Below are 20,062 nucleotides of genomic sequence, written 5' to 3' on the forward strand. Positions count from 1 at the left end.
CACTGGGAAGTACAATCTTTGTTTCCCTACCTTCCTAGCCCCGGGCCCCGGCCTGGCCTCCCCTTGTCTCTCTCTGTATCTCCTGTCAAACCATCGCAGACGTAAATGACAAAGAAATCAGAAAGACAGATCAATGCCGGCCAAATTAGCACTTGCAGATAGACTGTGCGGGGATGTCAGCGCCCTGACCCCTGGTGATCTTGCAGCCTCCACTGCTGATATTATGCAAATTGCATCCATCTGGCAGGACCTGCGTGCTGGCTGCTTCTACTCAGAGGAGTAATGGGCTGGGGGTGGGCGGGAGTGTTAGAGCAAGAGTCGGTGGAGTGAGTGTGTGCGTGTATGTGCATGTGTGAGCATGTGCTTGAGTGTGTGAGGGTGTGTGGTGCCCACCAAGCACTGGGCGGTGATGGAGTGATTGACAGGGCAGATAAGGGGCTGCATTGGATTCCTTTGGGCTGGGGGATTAGGAGCAGCCACAGATGAGAGATAACTGGACTTCATTTCAGTTTATTTTCCTCCTTATCCCGGCTCCCCACCTTCATTCCCCGAAAAACACAATCTCTGTAGTTTGCGTTTTCATCAATATTTGCAAGTCATTACCACTGGTTTAAGGTGAGAGACAATGTCAGGGCCCAGACCAGGCCAGCCCCTCCCCCAATCACATACAGGTCTGGTATCCTGAAAATGAGCGCCATGAGTAGCCAGACAGCCTTCACTCTTGTGGTGTTCACAGCATTCCTCCTCCCAGACCCAGAACACTCCTGGGATGGGCCCCGCCTCATGGATCAGCCCCAGACCCACTCAGCTGACCTAAGGCTACCTGGCAGTCTTTCAGCTGGGCCCTGCCCTTGCCACCTGAAGCTGCTGTGTAACATCCCTGCCCCTAAGCGTAGGCTCCAGTCTAGGTGCTTCTGCCCCTGATATTAGCTGTGCCCCTGGGAGCTGCTCTTCTCTTCTACAGGGCTCTGGAGCCTTCCCCACAGCTCCTTCTGTCCTTGACACTGTTGACCAGGGCCCAGACCCCAGACCCCAGACCCCACCAGAGCAAAGTTGGGCTATGGCCTGTGGAGAGGGCAACTTGGTCTGAATTGCCCATCAACACCAGCATCTGTCCACATTTGCTGAGTGCCACATGTAGCACAGAGGAGTTTACATGTGTTATCTCATTGACTTCCCAAACCCTGTGAGACAGGGGCTGTCACCACTACTGTGTGTGAGGAAGCTGAAGCTCAAGAAGATTATCGTTCACCCAAGGCTGCAGAGAAGGATGTGGGAGAGCTGGAATTTAAACATACATCTCTCTAAGGTCAGAGCTCTTTACCACCAAGCTCTGCTGCTTCACTGCAGTGGCTGCAGCCGCAGCCACTCACACCTCAGCATGCCTGGGTCCGTTGAAAGGAACCACCCTTGTACAGCGGGCAGACACGTTCCTTCTGCTCCTGGCCTCTCAACACAGACCCTGACCCAGACCAGGCCCCCTGCCTGGCTGAGCCAGACCAAAAGGGAGGGTTCAAACACATCCACCCTCAGGAGCAGTGTGTCTCAGACAGTCGGGCTGTAGCAAGAAGGACGCACAGAGGACAGAACGCACCCAGCGGCTGAGCCAGCCCAGGAATATGTCACCACATGTGGCATCCAGGCCCCTGCAGCTCAAGGAGAGGGGCTGATCAGCTCAGTCCAGGCAGCTGTGGTGACAGAGGGTATAGCTGTCCCAGGGGCCCCTCCAAAACTGGGTCCCCACTGTACCCTCCCACCAGGCAGGGTTGGGAGCTGGGAGTGCTAGGGACATGTCCGGGGACACGTGTGCAAGGGGAGCTTGTCCTAATGAGGAGAACATGGCTGCTAGTTAGGCGAGGGGCGGGCGGGGAGCCGCAGAGCTGATTGAAGGCAGGGGCAGGGGTCAGACAATTAGGCCCAGATCCGGCCGTTTGATGTGAGTTCTGAGGCCTCAAAGCCTCCCTTCAGCCCGCTCCCTCCACTCCCTCCTCTCCCTCCTCTTTCCTTTCTTCTTCTGCCCAAAGGCAGGAAGGATGGAAACGCTTACTCTCACTGTTACTATTATTAAACTCTGCAGCAGGCCAGCCAGACCCCAGGACTCCTGCCCACAGGGGGCACCCCAGGCCCCCAGGAGGCTTCTTGGGCCCCAGGGGCATCTGGCCAGAAGCCAAGACCAACCTGAGGGCAGGGATGAGCTGAGCCCCCAGAACAGGGTAACCTTGCTCCCTTTCTTGCTTGGGAGGCAGGAATGAGTAGGGCTGCGCAGTGGAGATTTGGGCCCAGGGCTGCTTTGACCATCACCTCCTGCAGCCACCCAGTTCTTTTCTTTTGTGTCCAGGGCTTGAGGGTGAAGGTGTGGTTCATTCACACACATACCCCGTCTCATAAATAGTTGTCTGCAGCAATCACACCAAAACCTTGCCCTGCAAGATAAAGATACAGAGAGCCACACAGCCTTACAGAACTGTCACACTCACACACCACAGTGGAGTGTTCCCCCCACCCCCCATGTAATAGTCATACATACCATCACAGGGTTCCATACTTTAGTCACACCCAAGGTCTTGCACAAAAGCCCTGTCTCCTGCATCAGGGCCCTGGGAACTTCACCCCTCCCCAGAGTGTCTGGGAGCAGCAGTCGGATTTTGTGTCCAGGGTGGGTGGGTGGGTGCTGAGCCCTTCCAGTCCCCCATCCTGAAAATAAGCCTAGAGAGTAGGTACTGACCAGAGAGTAGGAGGAAGCCAGATTGGGGGGGGGGGGGGGCAGTAGGGAGAGGGAGGGTGGGAGCAGAGATAAATGTTAGCTCATTTCTTCCGTAATTAGTTACTCCCTCATCCCCGCGTTGTAATTGTGAACAAGCTGTAATGTTTAATTAGTCTGTAAATGAAACCCCAATTTCATAATGGCCTGGCTGACAGGGCTAAGTGAGCAGGGGAGGAGGCAGCAGGGAGGTAATAGGGAGGGCCTGTGGGGGGATATGCGGGGGGTTTGGGGTGGGGGGGCTTGTGGGATCACCTTTTCTCTTCAGCCCCAGTCTGGCCTCTGTCTGGGGACACTCTGTGACAGGGTCTGGTACTTGCACTCCCAACTCTAATGTCCTCTCCACTGGCCCTTCTTACCAGAGAGAGGAGAGGGAAGGGAAGACTGCTGGCACCCTTCTGCTCCCTTCCTACCTCTCCTCCAGTTCTCTGGTTGGGATGCCACAATCATTGCCCAACCTACATGCTTACAGTTGGAGAAGCTGGCTCTGGGGGCCCCAGTCTTGTGACTCCAGCAAGGATGACCCTCCTCAAATATCTTCCTATGAGGCCTTTGCTTGGCACCTGGACCTCAGGATCTGCTCCTATACCTGAAGGAGCCAGTGATTGGCACAGGATAGGCCCCTCCCCCTCCAGTCCCACTGCTAAGCGGATTCCAGCATCAGTGCCAGGCTGACACCCCAGGCCAGACCTTACTCTCCGTGGGTATCACCGCAGACTGTGATAAACTGGAGCTGCCGCAGGGGGGAGCCCCTGGCCCCACCACTGTCTCATCCATCGGTCTCCCTGTCTCCCCCACAACATCCTCACCGCCTGCACACGCCCCCACCCCGCCTGCTGCAGCCATAAATCTCAATTTACGAGGGCGGCTCTGGTGGGGGAAGGAGGCAGCGCCGCTAATGACGGCTCCTCAGCCGGATTTTTCATGTTGCACAGTCATAAATTTTTAAGAACAGCATGGGCAGCACGTTAGCGAGTTATCGAGGCTGCCTCCGTGCTGGCTGCCTGGCTCCAAGAGAGCAGAGAACCAGGCAGAGCAGAGGACACATTTAGGGCTGGGGTGGGGCCCAGCAGCTAGCCAGACTAGTCTGAAGGTAATGGTATGGCTGGGCCAAGCAGGCAGGCCAGCATGAGCCTTTGCACGGAGTGGGGCAGTGCCGCCAGAGCAGCCAGGAGCCAAGGACAGGCACGTGGGTGGGAACAGGTATGTGGGCACACAGACCATGGCATCGGGAGGTGCTGATGGATGCCTCTGCTCCGGGACTTGACACCATGATGTACAGGGAGCCTGGAGACATATGGATTTTCAAAGCGGCCACTTTGAATAGAATTACAAACCCTGACCATGTGCATAGTGAGGGCTCTGCCCTGGCAGAGCTACACTTGGTTCATAAACAAGGTGCCTTTTGAGGTCATTCTTGAGAGCTAGGATCCCTGGAGCCACCAAGGAAGATTCCTGGGGAGATGCCCACAGAGGGGCAGACCTGTGGATGTGCTGGAGCCAGGAGCCTGGAAACAGGATGACCTTGTTCTCATTTGGGCTTATCACTTCCTGGCTGTGTGGTCCTGGGTAAGACATTCACCACCCCAGCCCTCTGTCTCTTCCTCTTTAAAACGGGATTGATGATGGCTTCTACCTCCCAGGCTTACTATAAAGCCTGAGTCTATTTTAAATCTCTGGAAAAGTTTTAAAGGGAGTGTCTGGGAAAAAGATCTTTGTGGGGGATGGTGGGGTGTTTACTTTTGATCAGCCATTCATTCGGAAGATACTTGCTGAGGTCTGGGTACCCAGTCCAGTGCTGGGTTTCAGAGGTGAGGGAGGTGATGTGAGCACTTGTGGCTGAGGCAGGTCAGTGTTCCCAGCCCTGTACCTGGTCCCCACACAAAGTCAATAGGCCAGATCCAGCCCTGTCCTGCCATGGGCACACCTGAGCTGTGATGCCCATACAGGCCTTCTTATAAGCCCCAGGGTGAATGCTCACCTGAGTTTCCTAGTCTATGCAATTGAGCATTAATGATCTTGACCGTCTCTCAGGAGCCATAAGCAGAAGGTCAAGAAATCAGATGTTGCTCAAGTCAGCAGAGGTGGTGTGAGTGCATGTATCAAGTGTTCAGGATGAGTCCATGGTAATCCACCAGGACAAACGCTGGTCATTTAGGGAGAAGAGCATCCCAAGCTGGGCCTTGTTGGCCACTCTCAGGCCACTCTCCTCATGCCCCCGCACTCCAGCACAAGGTCCTCCCCCACTTTCTGGAAACTGCCATTCCTTCTCTCACCTCAGGGCCTTCCCACATGGCTTTTTTGTCCTTGGGAGCCCCTCATTCCCATCCCTTGTCTTGATTAACTCCTGCTCATCCTTCAGAGCACAGCTCAAAGTTTGCTTCCCCAGGGAAGCCTTCCCTGACCCCTAGACTTGGTCAGGTCCTCCCCTGTGCACAGCTTCCTAACACCTAGCACTCTCCCTGCACAGCATTTCCTCACAGTCCAAATAAATAGTCGTTTAACGCCTCTCTCCCCAACTGGATTGTAAGTTTCCTGAGGGCAGGAATTTATATCTGTTTGTTCAGCTTATATCCCCAAAGGGTAACCTTGAGTCTGACTCATGTAGGCAGATAGTAAATAAAATGTGTTGTTTTGAATTAAGTAGAGCTGGGGTGGCCCAGGCCCACCCCTGGGTGCCAGGGCAGGGGGAGGCAGCTAGGGCAGTGCCTGGAGCCGAGGTGCTTCCCATTAGTCCTCATGATTAATTCACAGCCACACTGTGATGGAGTGGGCTTGTCCCCAGTCAGCGCCTCCGCTGGGGCCCACCTGTTAGCGACAAACAAACAAAGGGGATAAATAATGCATTGGGAGCTGAGCCAGGCAAGGCGGCGGTATTGAAATTAATAGGGATTAGCTGAGCAGCTTGAGGATGAAATATTTACCAGGTGGGACTGGGCTTAGGGAGGACAGCCCCCCTTGCAGAGTCCCCAGGCACAGCCAGGCCCTTCTCCAGGGCATCATTGGCTAGGACTGGGGAGCCCCAACACCACTACTACCACCCCCAGATGCCTTGGTTTGCTGAACAGACTGGTGGCTGGACTGCTGACAGCTCAGGTCCCAGCCAGTCTCCTGGCCCAGCAGGTCTTAAGGAAAGCAAGATACTTGGAAGGAGTGGCAGTGGGGAAGAGGCTGAAGCCCTCAGCACTTTGGAAGCTGGGAACAAAAACCTTGACTAGTTTTCAGGACCTGGGCATGTCGAGGCCTCAGGCAACATGTCAGGGCTGGAGTAGGTTCACCTGTGATCTTGTCTCCCAGCTTCCCTCTTTTTTTTCCAGTTCTTCCTTTCTTCCACTTAATACATGTTTACTGAGGGCCTCTGCACAGGAAACATCAGTGCCCTTGGGTTTGTGGTCTAGCAGGAGGTGACAGGCTATCACAGTGGAGGAACATTGGGTGCTGTGAAAACACATAGAAGGATTCCTAACACAAACATGAGGGCCCAGGTAAGGCACTTCAGAAAATGATAGCAGGGGTTGGGGCTTTCCAGACAAAAGGAAGAGCATGTGAAAAAGCTGAGAAGCAAAAGAGACTGAACTTGGGGGTCGAGCAGGAGAGTGGGTAAGATGAGGCCTTAGAGGGAAACCTGGGCAGATCTCTGGAACTTTATAAAGAAGTTGGGACACTGTCCTGAGAGCTGAGAGGTGCTGCTGTTGGAGGTAGTTGTTGTTTTAATTATGAACTCTTGAACTTTTTACTTTGAACTGATTTTACATTACAGAAAGTTTCTGTGCATCTCTTACCTAGTTTCCCCTAATGTTAACTAGCTTACATAATCACAGTACAATTACTAGCACCAGGAGATGAACATGTGTACTATACTGTTAGCTAAACTGAAGGTCTTACTTGGATTTCACCAGTGTTTCCAATGCTGTCCTTTTTCTGTTCCAGGATCATTGAAGGGTTTTAAGACAGGGAGTGAAATGACCAGATTTGTGGCTTAGAAGGACACCATGGAGGAGATTGGCGGGGGCACTGCTGTCTCCTAGGTGAGAGGTGGTGGTACCCTGGACCACGGTGGTGGTAGTGGGAATATAGGTTTAGAAATCACTGGGAAATATATGGTAGATAAAGCTTAGGGCTGGATAAGTTTGCCCAGGTTGAGAGTAGAAAGTGGCAAGAGAAGAGGGCCAGTGGCAGCTCTAACACCCACTTTGTAGGGATGATCAGACGAAAGATGAGTACAGAGAAGCGGGAGGAGTTGGATAGAGAGGGAAGGTGCTATCGCTAAAGCCAAGGGAGAAGAGTTTCAGGGTGTGAGTAAGGGGCAGTCGAAACCTGAAAAGCTGCTATTGGACTTCAGCCCTGTGAGGTCGTAAGGATCATTAGAGAAAGCGGTTCAGTAAGACTCAGGTGGGGAAATCAGATTTGCAGGGTGGGAAATGAGGAAGACTTTGAGCGGTGGTTAACCTGGTTAGCCAGAAAGTTTGGCCATGAAAAGGAGGAGAGATTGGGTAATGAGACCTTGAGGCTTAACTGGAAACTTTGGTTGTGAAAAGGAGGAGAGATTGGGTACCAGCCACGTGGAAAAAGGAGTTAAGGCAAAGTTGTTTTTAAAGATGGGAGAGATTTGGGACGCCTGAGTGGCTCAGTCAGTTAAGCAACCGACTCTTGGTTTCGGCTCAGGTCGTGATCTCACGGCTTCATGGGTTCAAGCCCCGCATCGGGCTCTGCACTACCAGTGCAGAGCCTGCTTGGGATTCTCTCTCTCCCTCTCTCTCTGCCCCTCCCCCACTCTTACTGTCTCTGTCTCTCTGAAAATAAATGAATAAACTTAAAAAAAATTTTAAAGATGGGAGAGATTTGGTATATTTTCATGCTTATGTGAAGAAAGCAGTGCAGAAAAACAGTAGAGACTATATCAGAGAGAAAGGGGATTGCTCATCACATAAGGCCCCCGAAAAGGAAGGGGAGTGGAGAACCCAGGTGGAGTGAGGGTGGGCTTTAGAAGTGCTGGCTGGGAGGTACCCTCTCTCTTAACAGGTGAGAGGAGAGCGCCTCCTGTGTTTCCTGTGAAGTAAGGCACAAAGGCAGGAGAGGGATGGGAGTGGGGGGAGGGAAGGGGAGGGGGACTTGAGAATGGCAGAAAGTAGAGAATGGAGAGAAAGAGAATGCACACTGATCAGGAACATAGGAGATCGGCTGGGCAGTTTTATATACCCAGTTGAGGTTGAGGACTATGATTTTATGAGTGTCCCTACTCTATATGGTTGCAGTGTTCTCTAGTCACATTTAGCCCAGTGCAAACAGAGAAGGCGGTTTGAGTTTTTTCCAGGCAAGAGTGATGGAAGGAAAAGGGAGAAAGAAAGGATTGAGATGACGGACCATGGACTCCAAGGTCCTGCGTGAGGTGTGTCGGTTACATTGCTAGGACAGAAACTGCTTAGTACATACCTAATATCCGTTGTGTTCCTTCCTCACTGAATGGAGGAGCCCTTGTAGGGGCAGTAGTGTGTACCCAGTTAAAACGCTATTTTTTTAATTCCTCATACAGCTAGATAGGGTTATGTCCCTGAGTTCTGGCCAGTGAGATAGAAGGAAAAGCGTTGTGTGGGACCTTCAGGAACAGTACTTAAGAGGAAGTGACTCAGTCAGGAAGTACATTATTCTTGCTGTTTCCTTCCTCCTCTTTCCTAAAATGTGGATGTGATGCTTGGAGCACCTGCAACCATTTTGGACCATACGATAACCTAGAAATTGGAAGCAACATGCTGAAAGGGGCAGAAAGAAGTCTGAGCCCCTGATGACTCTGTGGAGCTGTAGGACTTTTAGTCACCTTAGATTGCAAGCCACAGACATAAAAAATTTTTCTTCATTAAGTTGTATGTTCTTCGCCTCTCTGTTTTCACGTGGGTTCCCATCAAAACTTGACTCTTTTAGCCTTTTTAGTAGTAACATGGCCTGTGTCTTGAGATATAACAGGAAACAATTTGGTCATATGTTTCAAGAGAGCATAACAGGAGTAACCAACTTCCTGGCTTGAAATGACAGCGCCCTCATTGCCCTTTGCCCTCCCTCCTCCCTTTAGCTAAGTTTATGTTATAAGGTGCATTTGTTATATCATTCTCTTTCCTGTCTGTACCTTCTATATCAGTTACTATGCTTCTGGCTACAAGAAAAAGAAAACCCAGTGCAAGATACCTTAAATAATAGGATTTATTACCTCACAAAAGTTTAGACATAAGATGATGCTAGGGTTAGTTAATTCAGCATCTCAGCAATGTCATAAAGGACCCAGATTTTTTCCATTTTTCTGTTCTTTTATCTTCAACATGTTCTTCGCAGGCTAACTCCCCTCACGGTTGGAAGATGGCTTCTGCAGTCCCAGACATTATGTGCAGACATGAAAACATCCAGCAGAATATAAAGGACTATTTCCTCCTCATGTTTCTCTTCATAAGAGTGAAGTTTTCCTTGAAGGTCTTTCAGCAAACTTACCCTCACATCTCAGTAGCCAGAACCCAAGGCCACCCCTAAACCAATGACCGGCAAGAGGGATAGGATCTCCACAAGTGGCTCAGACACAGAAGATTCACCCTGGTCGTGTGAGGGAGGAGTGAGTTCTGCCAGGTTGGCAGAAAGGGAATGGCTATTGGGTGAGCAGTCAAAAGTAGGGAAGAAAGTGAAGAGAGGAGGTGGGTGGTTTATCTGGAAAGAGTAGAGGTATTAATGTTTCAAGGTTCCAGTGAGATGAAAGAAAAGTGTATTATTGCCAGTAACTAGGAAGATTTGAATTTAATATTTCAAAGGACGAGCAGTGGAGGATGTTAAAAAGGTAGAAAGTGTAACTGTGGAAATGAGTGGAAATAAGATACAGTAGAAATGGTCATTAGTGCTGAGGTCAAAGAACCAAGAGACTGGCAGCAAGTTTCTCAAATGACAGGTTATAGAGGCTAGGACAAGCAGGTCTCTTGAGAAGGAGGTAGCCAGGGTCTGGATTGATAGCACATGCTCACAAGTAAGGTTTCACATAGGCTGCTGGCACACAGGTCTGGGGCCAGGTCACAGGTGCCTGGGGCAATACTGGCAAATAGCCTAACCTCTCTGTATCCCAATGTTCCCATTTTGGAAAAAAAAAATCTACCCTGGTTGGTCAGGCCACTCTGGAAAGGGGTAAGGCCATCACCTTCCTATTAAAGCCACTCAGGGACCTTCAGAAGATAGTCCCTCAGGAGACCCCTAGGGACAGGGTAAGATGGAAGCTTGGTTGGGGCAGAGATGGCTGCCAGTAATGGCAGATGTGCTCAACTATTCTCGGTAGCTGCCTCTTCTCCTTGCCCCTCCCCATCCAGGTCCCCTTCACTTGGCTGTTATCTGACTACCCTCTGGCACTTCCAGCTGTAGTATTCCAGAGTCAGAAGGAGGGTGAGGCTTCTCAGCCCCTCTGTCTGGATGGGGCCTTGGCTGGGAATGAGTGGGGGAGGCGGGCACCCGTTGTCATGGCCAGAACAGCCGCCCTGTTACTCTGGCGTATTTCACTTTTAATTCTGACATATAATGTAATGATCTTTTTTAAGGCCCGATGATATTATCTGCCTGACTAGATTATTGAGTCTTCATCATCTCCAGATAAATTTATGGCCAGGACGAGGCTCAGGATTTATCATCAGTCAATAGAGCTCGATACTCTAACAAGGCGTGTAATAAGATATACATATTTAATGATCCAAGGGGAGGAGCGCTAATGGGAGCCCAGAGTGAGTGGTCCACAGGGCTGGGGCTCTGCCCTAGGGCTGCCATAGCTGTAGGGGCATGGACGTGGTCTCTGCCCTGTGGTCCCCAACTCTGGCCTGTCTCATGACCACCTGAGACTCTTCCTTGTTAAGATCCAGAGGGAGAGGCAGACAGGGAAAGGAAGAGGAGGCAGTAGGGACAGTGTCAGAGCTGGGGCCTAGGCCTCTTCAGCCCAAAGCATGTAGAGACGCCCCAACAGAGAAGTCCTCTCCTTGCTTCTGGGCCCGGGGTAGGGGAGTAGCGATGTCCTTAGACCTGTACGCCCAGGCCCCTGAGCATTAGGGCGGGCCCACAAGGGGAGGGAGTGCCGGGGCTGCGTGCCCAGGCCGCGCTGATGGTGACGGATGGTTTTTCATTACAGCCTCTCAGGTCCTGCCCGCGCCCTGTGTGGAAATTCTATTTATTCCCTAATTTGTAAAAATTCCCTCTTTATCTGATCCCAATCAGGGCGGGGTAATTGGCTCTCTGGGGCAGCGGCTGGGGTCCTTGATGAAGAGCTATGTGGATGTACCCAGCCCGGCCCCCACCCAGCCCGCCACCAGGGCCCACAATTAATAATGATTTGCAAATGGCAGACAAGCAATAACACAGAAAGATGTGGCGTCCGTGCTGCCTCTTCATTTCCTCCCCTCGCAGATATAAATGGCCACAGAACAAAAACCCAGCACTATAAATTCTGGAATTAGTTATTCACTGCGATAAATGGGGCCTAGAGCCACCAGCCCCTCTCCCACCACCCTTCTTGCCTGCTTTCCCTGATGAAGGTCTGTCCCCAGGTGTGTTCCTGGGCCTGACCCCTGCTCCTCTGTATCTTTGGCTCCTGACACATTTCCCTAGCTCCCTCCTAGACCGTGGACTATAGCTACCCTTTCCTGTGTGGCCCATAGTTGGGAGTGGTCACCTGCTTTGGATCTGTAGCTTCCTCAGGCTCTGCCTCTCACTGACCTGTCTTGGCTACTCAAGCTGGCCCTGTCCCCACTCTGCACTAGGGTTTGAATGGAGGTGACAGGTCCTGCCTGGCCCGGGAGTCTGGATAAGATTTGGTCTTGGGTGTCTTCTTTGGCATTTGGGATCAATCCAGTCCATTTGCCTGGCCAAGTGTGAGTTGGGCTCCTAGTAGCCAAATGTGATGTAAGTGACATAAGGGCTTTGATGCCTGCTTACTGGCCAGGCTGTTGTGGGATGTTGGCACAAGCGTTTCCGGGCACTATGCCCTCTCGGCCAGGCGCATCCTCTCCCCGCCCCCCAAGTGGCTGTGAGCTGGCGGGTAATGGGCGTGTAATGGCCTCATTTCCATGCCCGGCCTCCAGGAGCGGCGGTAAGTGTTTGATTGCCTTAATTTCCAAACACATCATTATCCCAGCTTTACCAGCGCTTAATAAACACTTTATGAGGATTTTTTTAAAAACATCTTCGGTCCGCATACTTCTCTGAAGTGATAAACTCTAATTAAGTCTAATATTTAAAAATATGGTAATGGTGAGTTGTTTGAATAAGTGGACTGCATTTCTGTAATTTCATTATTACGTAAAACACGCTAATTATTTGGAGCGCGCTTATTACGGAGAGAGAAATCGCCTGCTAATCAAGATGAAATTGCCTTTTCCCCTTATTGTGGAACCACCGTCATCCTTCACCATCAGCCCTGTGGCACCTCCAGGCACCTCGGTGGGGTGGAGGGGGCAGCAGGGAGGGGCTGGAAGAAGGGGTCACTTTGGAGTTGAGGCTATAAGGGCCCTGCCTTGCGGGAAGCAGAGGGAGGTATGGGAGCCGTGTCTGTGGGGAGAGGAGTGTATATCTGGGAGTGGTGTCGGGTGGGCCAAGGTAGCCCTGTCTGGGCTCCCAGGGGACTATGTGGGCCATGTCTGGGACAAGGAACAGGGGGTTGTGGGATATCAGTATTACTGCTGGAATAACATTATTATTGGGTATTATTGGAATAGCAACCACAATAATAATCACTAACCCAGCCACTGTTTTAAGTACTTCACAAATAAAAACTCATTTCATCTTTTCAACAACCCTTTGAGGGACGTAGTTACTATAATTATCACTATTGTTGCCATTTTAGAAAAGAAGAAACCAAGACACAGAGAGGTGAAATAAAAGTATGGTAACTTGCTCAAGTTCACAGTTACTTTTTTGGGGTTTATTTATTTATTTGGGGGGAGTGGGGAGATAGCACAAGCAAGAGAGGGGGAGAGAGAGAATCCCAAGCAGGCCCTGCACTGTCAGCACAGAGCCAGACGGGAGGCTCAAACCCACAAACTGTGAGATCATGACCTGAGCCAAAACCAAGACTCGGACACTTAACCAATAGCCATCCAGGCACCCCTCAAGTTCATAGTTTTAAAGTGATGGAGTTTGAATTCGAACCCAGAATCTAAGGATATTCAGGGGCCCTCTTCTGGTTCAGTCCTAAATTCACTGCCTTGGCTCCTATCTTCCTTCTAAACTACCATTTGCTGTTGTAACCTGAATTGTACCCAGCTGTAGCTTGAGATGCTGGCCCCCAGCATAGAGTTGCCCAGTTAGCAAATAAAAATATAGGACACCAATTAAATTTGAATTTCAGGCAAACAACAAATACTTTTTTAGTATAAGTATGTCCCATCTGGGGCTGAGGACTTATTAATCTCACAGTCCTGTGTCAAGCAGGCCCAGCATTGACCCCATTAGCCCTTTGCTTGATGCTTGCCAGGCATGATGCTTGCCAAGATGTCCAAACAGAAGGATGTCGTGGCAAAATGAGGTTCTAGAAGATCAATACACCAGGGTTCTTGCTCTCTCATCCTTACCAAGATTCCTGCTCCCAGTTCTATTCTCCCCACCCTGTCTTTGTTGGTCCCTGCTCCATGGGCTCTGGCCCCATTCCTCACCAGCTCCTGGAGATCACTAATAAAGTGTGTTACCAGGCTGAGCTTTTTAGACAGGAGGCCTCAGGTTTGTCTGAATCTTCCTTTAGGCCACACTGCATTGCAGCCTTATAAGGTCAGCAGCTTGTCACCCTGTTGCCCCTGATGTCTCCCACTCCATTTTGCCTCTTTGATCATTTCGTGTTCATTCTCTTTCCTAGCTCCAACAGACTCACGTATGGGAATTGTATATATAATAGAGGCATCATTTCAGAAGGGTGGGGAAAGTGTAGACAGTTCAATCAATGGTGATAGGACAGCGGCTGACCACTAGGGAAAAAAGTAAAGTTAGATCTTCTATTTCTCACCATATACGAAAGTAAATTCCAGACAGATTAAAAAGTTAAATATAAAAACAAAGTATTAGAAGAAAATATATGATAGTTTTCTAATAGCACTGGGACAGGGAAGGCCTTTTTAAGCGAGATACAAAGCCTAGAAGCTGTAAAGGAAATGCCCAGTACATTTAGATGTCCCATAGGAATCTCAAGATTTAACACTAAGGTCATCACTGTCCTAAACCTATACCACTTCTGGTTTGCCTTATCTCCATGAATGGCACTAAGATCCTAGACTCACACCCCTGCACCCCTACATCCTGATTCCCTCATCAAGGCTTGCTCATTCATTCTGTTTCCTAAAACTCTCTTGCTTCTGTCCACTTCTCCATATCATGGATATATCCCCACCTCTATCTCCACTGCTGCTGGCCTGATTCTGGGCCACCATTTCTGGTCTGGACATAGTACAGTCTGCTAATTGGTGTCTATGCCTTCAGAGTTAACCCTGTCTTCCTCTTCCTCAAGCATGTTAGTATTTTCCCATCATTCCCAGAATAATAAACTCAAGCTCTTTAGCTTGCCATCTAGTCTCCAGGGTCTCTTCTGGCCAGTCACTGCTAACCTTGCCAGCTTCAGCTCTTGCCATTCTCCTGCCTCTTATTCTTCGTCATCCCCACCTGCCCACTTAAGTTTTTTGGGACACTCTATGTTTCCCCTCCAGCAGTGTGCCCGTGCTATTCACTATTCAAGACTACCTCCCCACTTCAACCCCAGGTTGCTGGCAAGTGCCTCCCACATGCCTCCTACTTCTGCCTAGCTTTATCCTCCCAGGAACCCTTTCTTGATTCTTAGTGCCTTTTCTGTGCTGCCTTTCCCATAGCACTGCTCACACCCCACCACTTACAGGTCTGTCTCTGAGCTCCTTGAGGGCAGGGAGCAAGTGAGTCTGTGCAGCCAGTCCTGTGACTCAGCATGGCCTGTGTGTGCCCAGCACACAGAAATGTCAGTGTGTATTTGCTGAACGAATGAGTATATGAATAAACTCCTTGAACAGGGCCCCTTCCCTCCTGAGGGTGGCCCTGGCCCAGGCCCTACTTCCTGCCCTCTACTGTTCAATTTCCAGACAACTGCAGCTAACTGGAGCACGTCAGCCTCAGGTCATTGCCCTGTGTAAGCTCTCACTAGGTGTCCTAAATCATCTGAGCCACCCTTCCACTAGCAGCTTTGCCAAGCAGATATTTGACTACCTTTGAGCCCAGGCAGCAAGCTTATCCTTTGTTAGGTACTCGCCCACTCACCTCCCTGAGGGATTTAAGCTGCTGCACATCTCACCTTATAGTCTTGGAAATATAAAAATATTTCCAGCATTAAGAATATTAATGTCTGGGGTGCCTGGGTGGCTCAGTCGGTTAAGCATTCGACTTCAGCTCAGGTCAGGATCTCATGGTTCGTGGGTTCGAGCCCTGTGTCAGGCTCTGTGCTGACAGCTCAGAGCCTGGAGCCTGCTTTGGATTCTGTGTCTCCCTCTCTGCCCCTCCCCTGCTCATGCTCTGTCTCTATCTCAAAAATAAATAAACATTTAAAAAATTAAGAATATTAATGCCCAAGGGGCTCCTAGGTGACTCATTCGGTTAAGTGTCTGACTCTTCTTGATTTCGGCTCAGGTCACAGCCTCACCATTTGTGAGATTGAGTCGCATGTCAGGCTGTGCGCTGACAGCTCAGAGCCTGCTTGGGATTCTCTCTCCCTCTCTCTCTGCCCCCCTCTCTATTCACTTCTCTCTCTCTCTCAATCTCTCTCAAAAATAAACTTCAAAAAAAAAAAAAAAAAAAAAAAAGGAATGTTAATGCCCAAAACAGAAGATCATCTTGTCACAAGCTGATGATCTCACAGGAACATAAAAACAGGTTAGGCTTCTAGAATTTGGAGGTAAGGAAAACCTACTTTGGAGGCCTCCACTGTGGGCACAAGACTGTGTCCCCTCCACCCCAACCCCTTATCATAACAGCTTTAGGCTGGCCTCATTAGCTCACCTCAGTGAGAGGAGCCAGAAGGGGGTGCTGCTGACCCAGGTGGCCCCAGGGCTTCAAGCTAAGGACTCTCCTAGAGGCCATGTTGTCATCAGCCTCACCCTGCTGCTGTCTCTTGCTGAACTCCTGGCCTGTTAAAAGCCCCAGACTTGGGCATCTGGGTGGCTCAATCGGTTACACATCTGACTTCAGCTCAGGTCATGATCTCACAGTTCGTGAGTTCGAATCCCTCATCAGGTGAGCGCAAGCCTCACTTGTCTCTCTCTGCCCCTTCTGGGATTCTCTCTCTTTCTTTCTCTGCCTTTGCTCACTTGTGCCCCCTCTCTCTCTAAAAACAAAAACAAAAAACAAAAACCCCAGATCTGTCTCTTAGCTTCTGCCCCATTTCCTCATTTTCTACCTGTACTACTGACTTTTTAAACTGATCAGGAGGTTGCACTGGCTCTTAGAAAGGCTTCAAGGGCTAGAAAAAGAGCCTGGCTGGAAGCCAATAACTGCCATACTACTGACTTGGTGAACTGAAACAAGCGTCCTCCCCAATCTGGATCTCTTTTTCTTTGTTGTAGTGGACCAGTTACAACAAGTTAGACTCCAGAATCCTCAGTAAACAGGGTCAGCAGTCAGTCAGAGCCTGTGGAGTGAATGACAATTGCTTTCATCAAGTGCGCTGGCTCCTATGTCATCTGTGCCATAGATTGTACAGTGTATACCTTCTCACCATTGGGTCATCCAGGAAACTAGCATCCTTGCCTTCCCTTCAAGAAGAGGAGATATTCCAAACATAAAGCATGTACAAAGACGTGGGGCGGGGGGGGGGGGGGGGGGGGGGTGAGTATCACCTGCTCAGTACTCACAATTAACAAAGGTAGCCCATGATCACCCCTAGTAAGGGGAACCTGAAGTTCAAAGAAACTACGCACTTGCCGCAGGCACACAACCAGTGAGCAAAGTTTAGACTAGAAACAGGTCTCTGATTCCAAAAGCCACTTTGTCATGTTCAGACAACAGTGGTTCCTTGAGATTGGAACAGGGATTGGGGATAGAGAATGGCAGGGGTAAGACCAGCGAGAGCAGGGACCCGTTTTTACAGGGCCTTTACCTTTAAGTCATATTAAAGAGTAGAGCTTTGAACCTGAGGGCAGGGGGAGCCACTGAAGGGATTTAAAGAGACAAGGATGTGATCAGATTTGTGTAAGAAAGATCACTTGGGCTACAAGCGAATGGATTAGAGGGGGAAAAAAGACAGGCTGTGCAAGAGCAAGAGATGGAGGGGGTCTACACTGGGGGGTGGCTGCCAAAATGAAGGGAAGTAGATGATTAGAACAAGAAGATAAAATCCACAGTTTATACTTGAGATTTGGGGAGAGAGAGGGCAAAGTGTCAAGCCTGATTTTCAGGTTTCTTGGGATAGTGAAGACATGTGGTGAAGGAAATTCGTTCATTACTGAACATTTTGAGTTTGTATGGATATCTAGAAAGAGATGTTCCAGAACTCAGGAGAGGTGTAGGCTGGAAACAGCGATCTTCAGGGGTGGATGAAGCCAGCCAGTGAGTGTGTCAAGTGTGGGGAAGTCAAGGACAGACTGGGGCCCAGCACAGGTGGGAGGTTAGTGCTTGCCCACTGGATGGCTGGTGGCCTGGGGGGAGGGGCTGGGCACATCACTTGGGCCAGGGGAGGCAGATTGAGCAATTTGTCCAGCAATGAGGGAGGAGCCAGATGAAGTCAATAGAAAACTAATTTTCTTTTCTGCTGGAAGAAATGAGGTGTGTGGCCGCTGGGTAATTGCAGATAACGAGGGGACTTATTCTTAATATGCACAGCGGCCATGGTCCCCAGAGTGCAGGAGACAGGAAGGATTGGAGGTGCCCTGACAAGGCCGGACTTCTTTGGAAAGAAAAGCACCCTATCATAGCCCTTTTGACAGTACCGTCATAGCCTCTGGACCCTATCATAAACCCTCCTGTTCCTGGGGCCCTTCCTGCCCCATCTCCACCCTGCCCCTCCTATCCAGATCTTCCTGCCCCCTTCCCCTTCTGTCAGCTGCCTCACTCCTCCTATCACAGCCCCTCCCTCCACCCTCCCCCCGCCCCCCCCCTCCGCCCCCCAGCACAGGCATACACACTAAGGGAGACAAATGACGGGGCCTCAGCAGAGCGGGGCGCGTGTCCGGCCCATAAACCACGGGGATGGGTCACGTCTGGAGTTGCCATGGCCGCCAGTATCCACCCATCCGTCTTCCCACTGTCCTGCCTCAGACCAGCCCTCATGGTTTCCTGAGTCCCTGGAGGGAAAAGGTGTCTGAGGCCTGTGTCACCTTTCCATGCCCACATCCCCCATGGGTACATTCATGTTGAGGTCTTATGTGACGGGACCCTGTGTGACTTCTCTGCTCTAAATAGGGCCTACAGAGTCATGTCTGACTAGTGACACAGGCCCCAGGCTGACCAAGACTCCCATTCCCACAGTCCTTTTCTAGCTTTTTTGGGCCCCATTTCCTAGTCTAAGGTTCTAGTAAAGGCAGGCTGGAGGTGCTTAATGAAAGGGGTTGGCCCTTGACAGATGCTGAGGCCTTCTGACCCCACCTTGACCTTATCACAGCCCCACACCTGATGATGACATCGAAGTAGGTTTCTGCAATCACAGCATCGATCCCATGAGGGCTGGTATCGGCTGAGGTCCTGGTTATGGCCCAGGAGCATCTATGGGAGGTGGGAGAAGTATGGGGGGAGAAGCAGGTGGAAGGGATGGGGATCTGGCTGCTGCTCTGAGCAATGGAACAGAAAAACCCTGGGCACTTGGGCCATTTGTGTCCTTGGCTTTATGTAGAGGGACAAGTGTTGGGCAGCTGCACCTCCTGCTGGTGGTGTTAAAACAAGTCCTGGCCCATGTCCATGATCCTGAAGCCCTGGAGTACCTGCTCCTGCAGCTGCCATGGTTCTAGGAGTTTTGAGCATGGAGTTTCTTACAGGGACCAGTACTGGAGAAACTGCTGTGACAGGGTCTGGCAGGTGCAGACATTTAGATACAGCTAGAGGCAGGGTTTAGATTGAGTACACATGCATGTCTAGTAGAAGATCGCTGGCCAGAGTATCAAAGGACCACAAAGCTGGCCCTCTCCACTGGCTGCACAGGAGCAAGTGCCCAGGCAAGTTGCTGTTGGAGCACACAAGCCTGGGCCCCAGAGCAGGTCTCCCAGGGCCCCAGCTCAAAAGTGCCAAGACTTGTGCCTTGTTACCAGTGATTATGGCCCAGGCCACATCTCTCTCACACACGCAAGTGCCGGCAAAGTCACCCTGGCCGTGGGCGTGATGAATGGCCGCACAGTAATGAAATGGAGACATCAAGGCGGGTGGCGGGAAGACGGAGTGTGGCGGACGGGCCGTCCCCACGCGGCGGCAACAAGAAGGATCGCCCAGCGGCCGGGGGCCGTCAAGGGAGAAATTACACATTTACTCTGCCTTTTTCTTACTGCGACGGCGCCCATACATCACCGCTGGGGCCGGGGCGGGACATGCCGGCCAATTTCCAGCATGAATTATGGGACTGAGCAGCATTGAGACCAGGCTTCCCGCCGGCCCAGTATCACCCAGCCCAGCCTGAGGCTGGAGATGCTGCCACCAGGGGACAGGACCCCCCTCCCTCTTTTGGGGCCTGTGGCTCTTGAGTCTGACCCTGCTCCCCATCGCCACCCATGTAAGGGCACCTATGGGCACAGAGGGAAACGACCTGAGGCCCATCTAAATGTCTTCTCTTCTTCTTCTTAGATGACTGCAAGAACATTGCCAACATCATGAAGACACTTGCGTATCAAGGCTTCATCTTCAAGCAGACATCGAAGCCGTTCTGATTGGCCGAGGACGGGATGGGGCAGGACAGGGTAGCTGCTTGGCCCAGCCCAGAACCCTCCTTTCCCTCACCAGAGGGGAAAAGGGAGAGTGGCACAGCTCTACATCCAGAGTGTCCCCCAGCCTGCCCTGTGGGCTTGTGCCCGGGGTAAGGGCTTGGCCACTTGGCCCCTCTGGAGCAGACACTTTGTGGCCCCCACCCCAACCCCCCAACCTCAGCCCAGTATTAGCCCCTCCCATTGTGGGCCTGGGCTAGGGGGACCCAGGCACTCACCGCCTCCTCCCTGGTACACAGGCTTCTGCCGGGGCCACCAAGCCCCCCTGTGCCCCCTCCCATCTGTAGTGCATGGTGTGTGGTGCCCCCAGGGCTCCAGGACAGATCAGGCCCCACCTTGTGTCTACCCCCATCCCCGCTGTGAACGTGCCACTGAATAAAGTCGGGGAAACGAGGCTCTG

The 20,062-nt window shown here is 51.1% G+C and overlaps 1 protein-coding gene across 8 annotated transcripts in view; it reads left to right on the forward strand.

Moving 5' to 3' along the window:
* ERI3 (ERI1 exoribonuclease family member 3) overlaps positions 1–20,056 on the forward strand; it is a 127,460-nt gene extending 107,404 nt beyond the window's left edge. For all 8 annotated transcript variants that reach the window (XM_060621893.1, XM_060621891.2, XM_060621890.2 and 5 more), the window contains one exon: positions 19,526–20,056. In XM_060621893.1, coding sequence (XP_060477876.1) covers positions 19,526–19,608 — 83 coding nt within the window. In that variant the 3' untranslated portion in view covers positions 19,609–20,056. The remainder of the gene's footprint in view (positions 1–19,525) is intronic.
* Positions 20,057–20,062: the final 6 nt, after the last annotated feature.

Source organism: Panthera onca, chromosome C1 (assembly GCF_046562875.1).
Source record: "Panthera onca isolate mPanOnc1 chromosome C1, mPanOnc1 haplotype 2, whole genome shotgun sequence".
Classification (NCBI taxonomy): Eukaryota; Metazoa; Chordata; class Mammalia; order Carnivora; family Felidae; genus Panthera; species Panthera onca.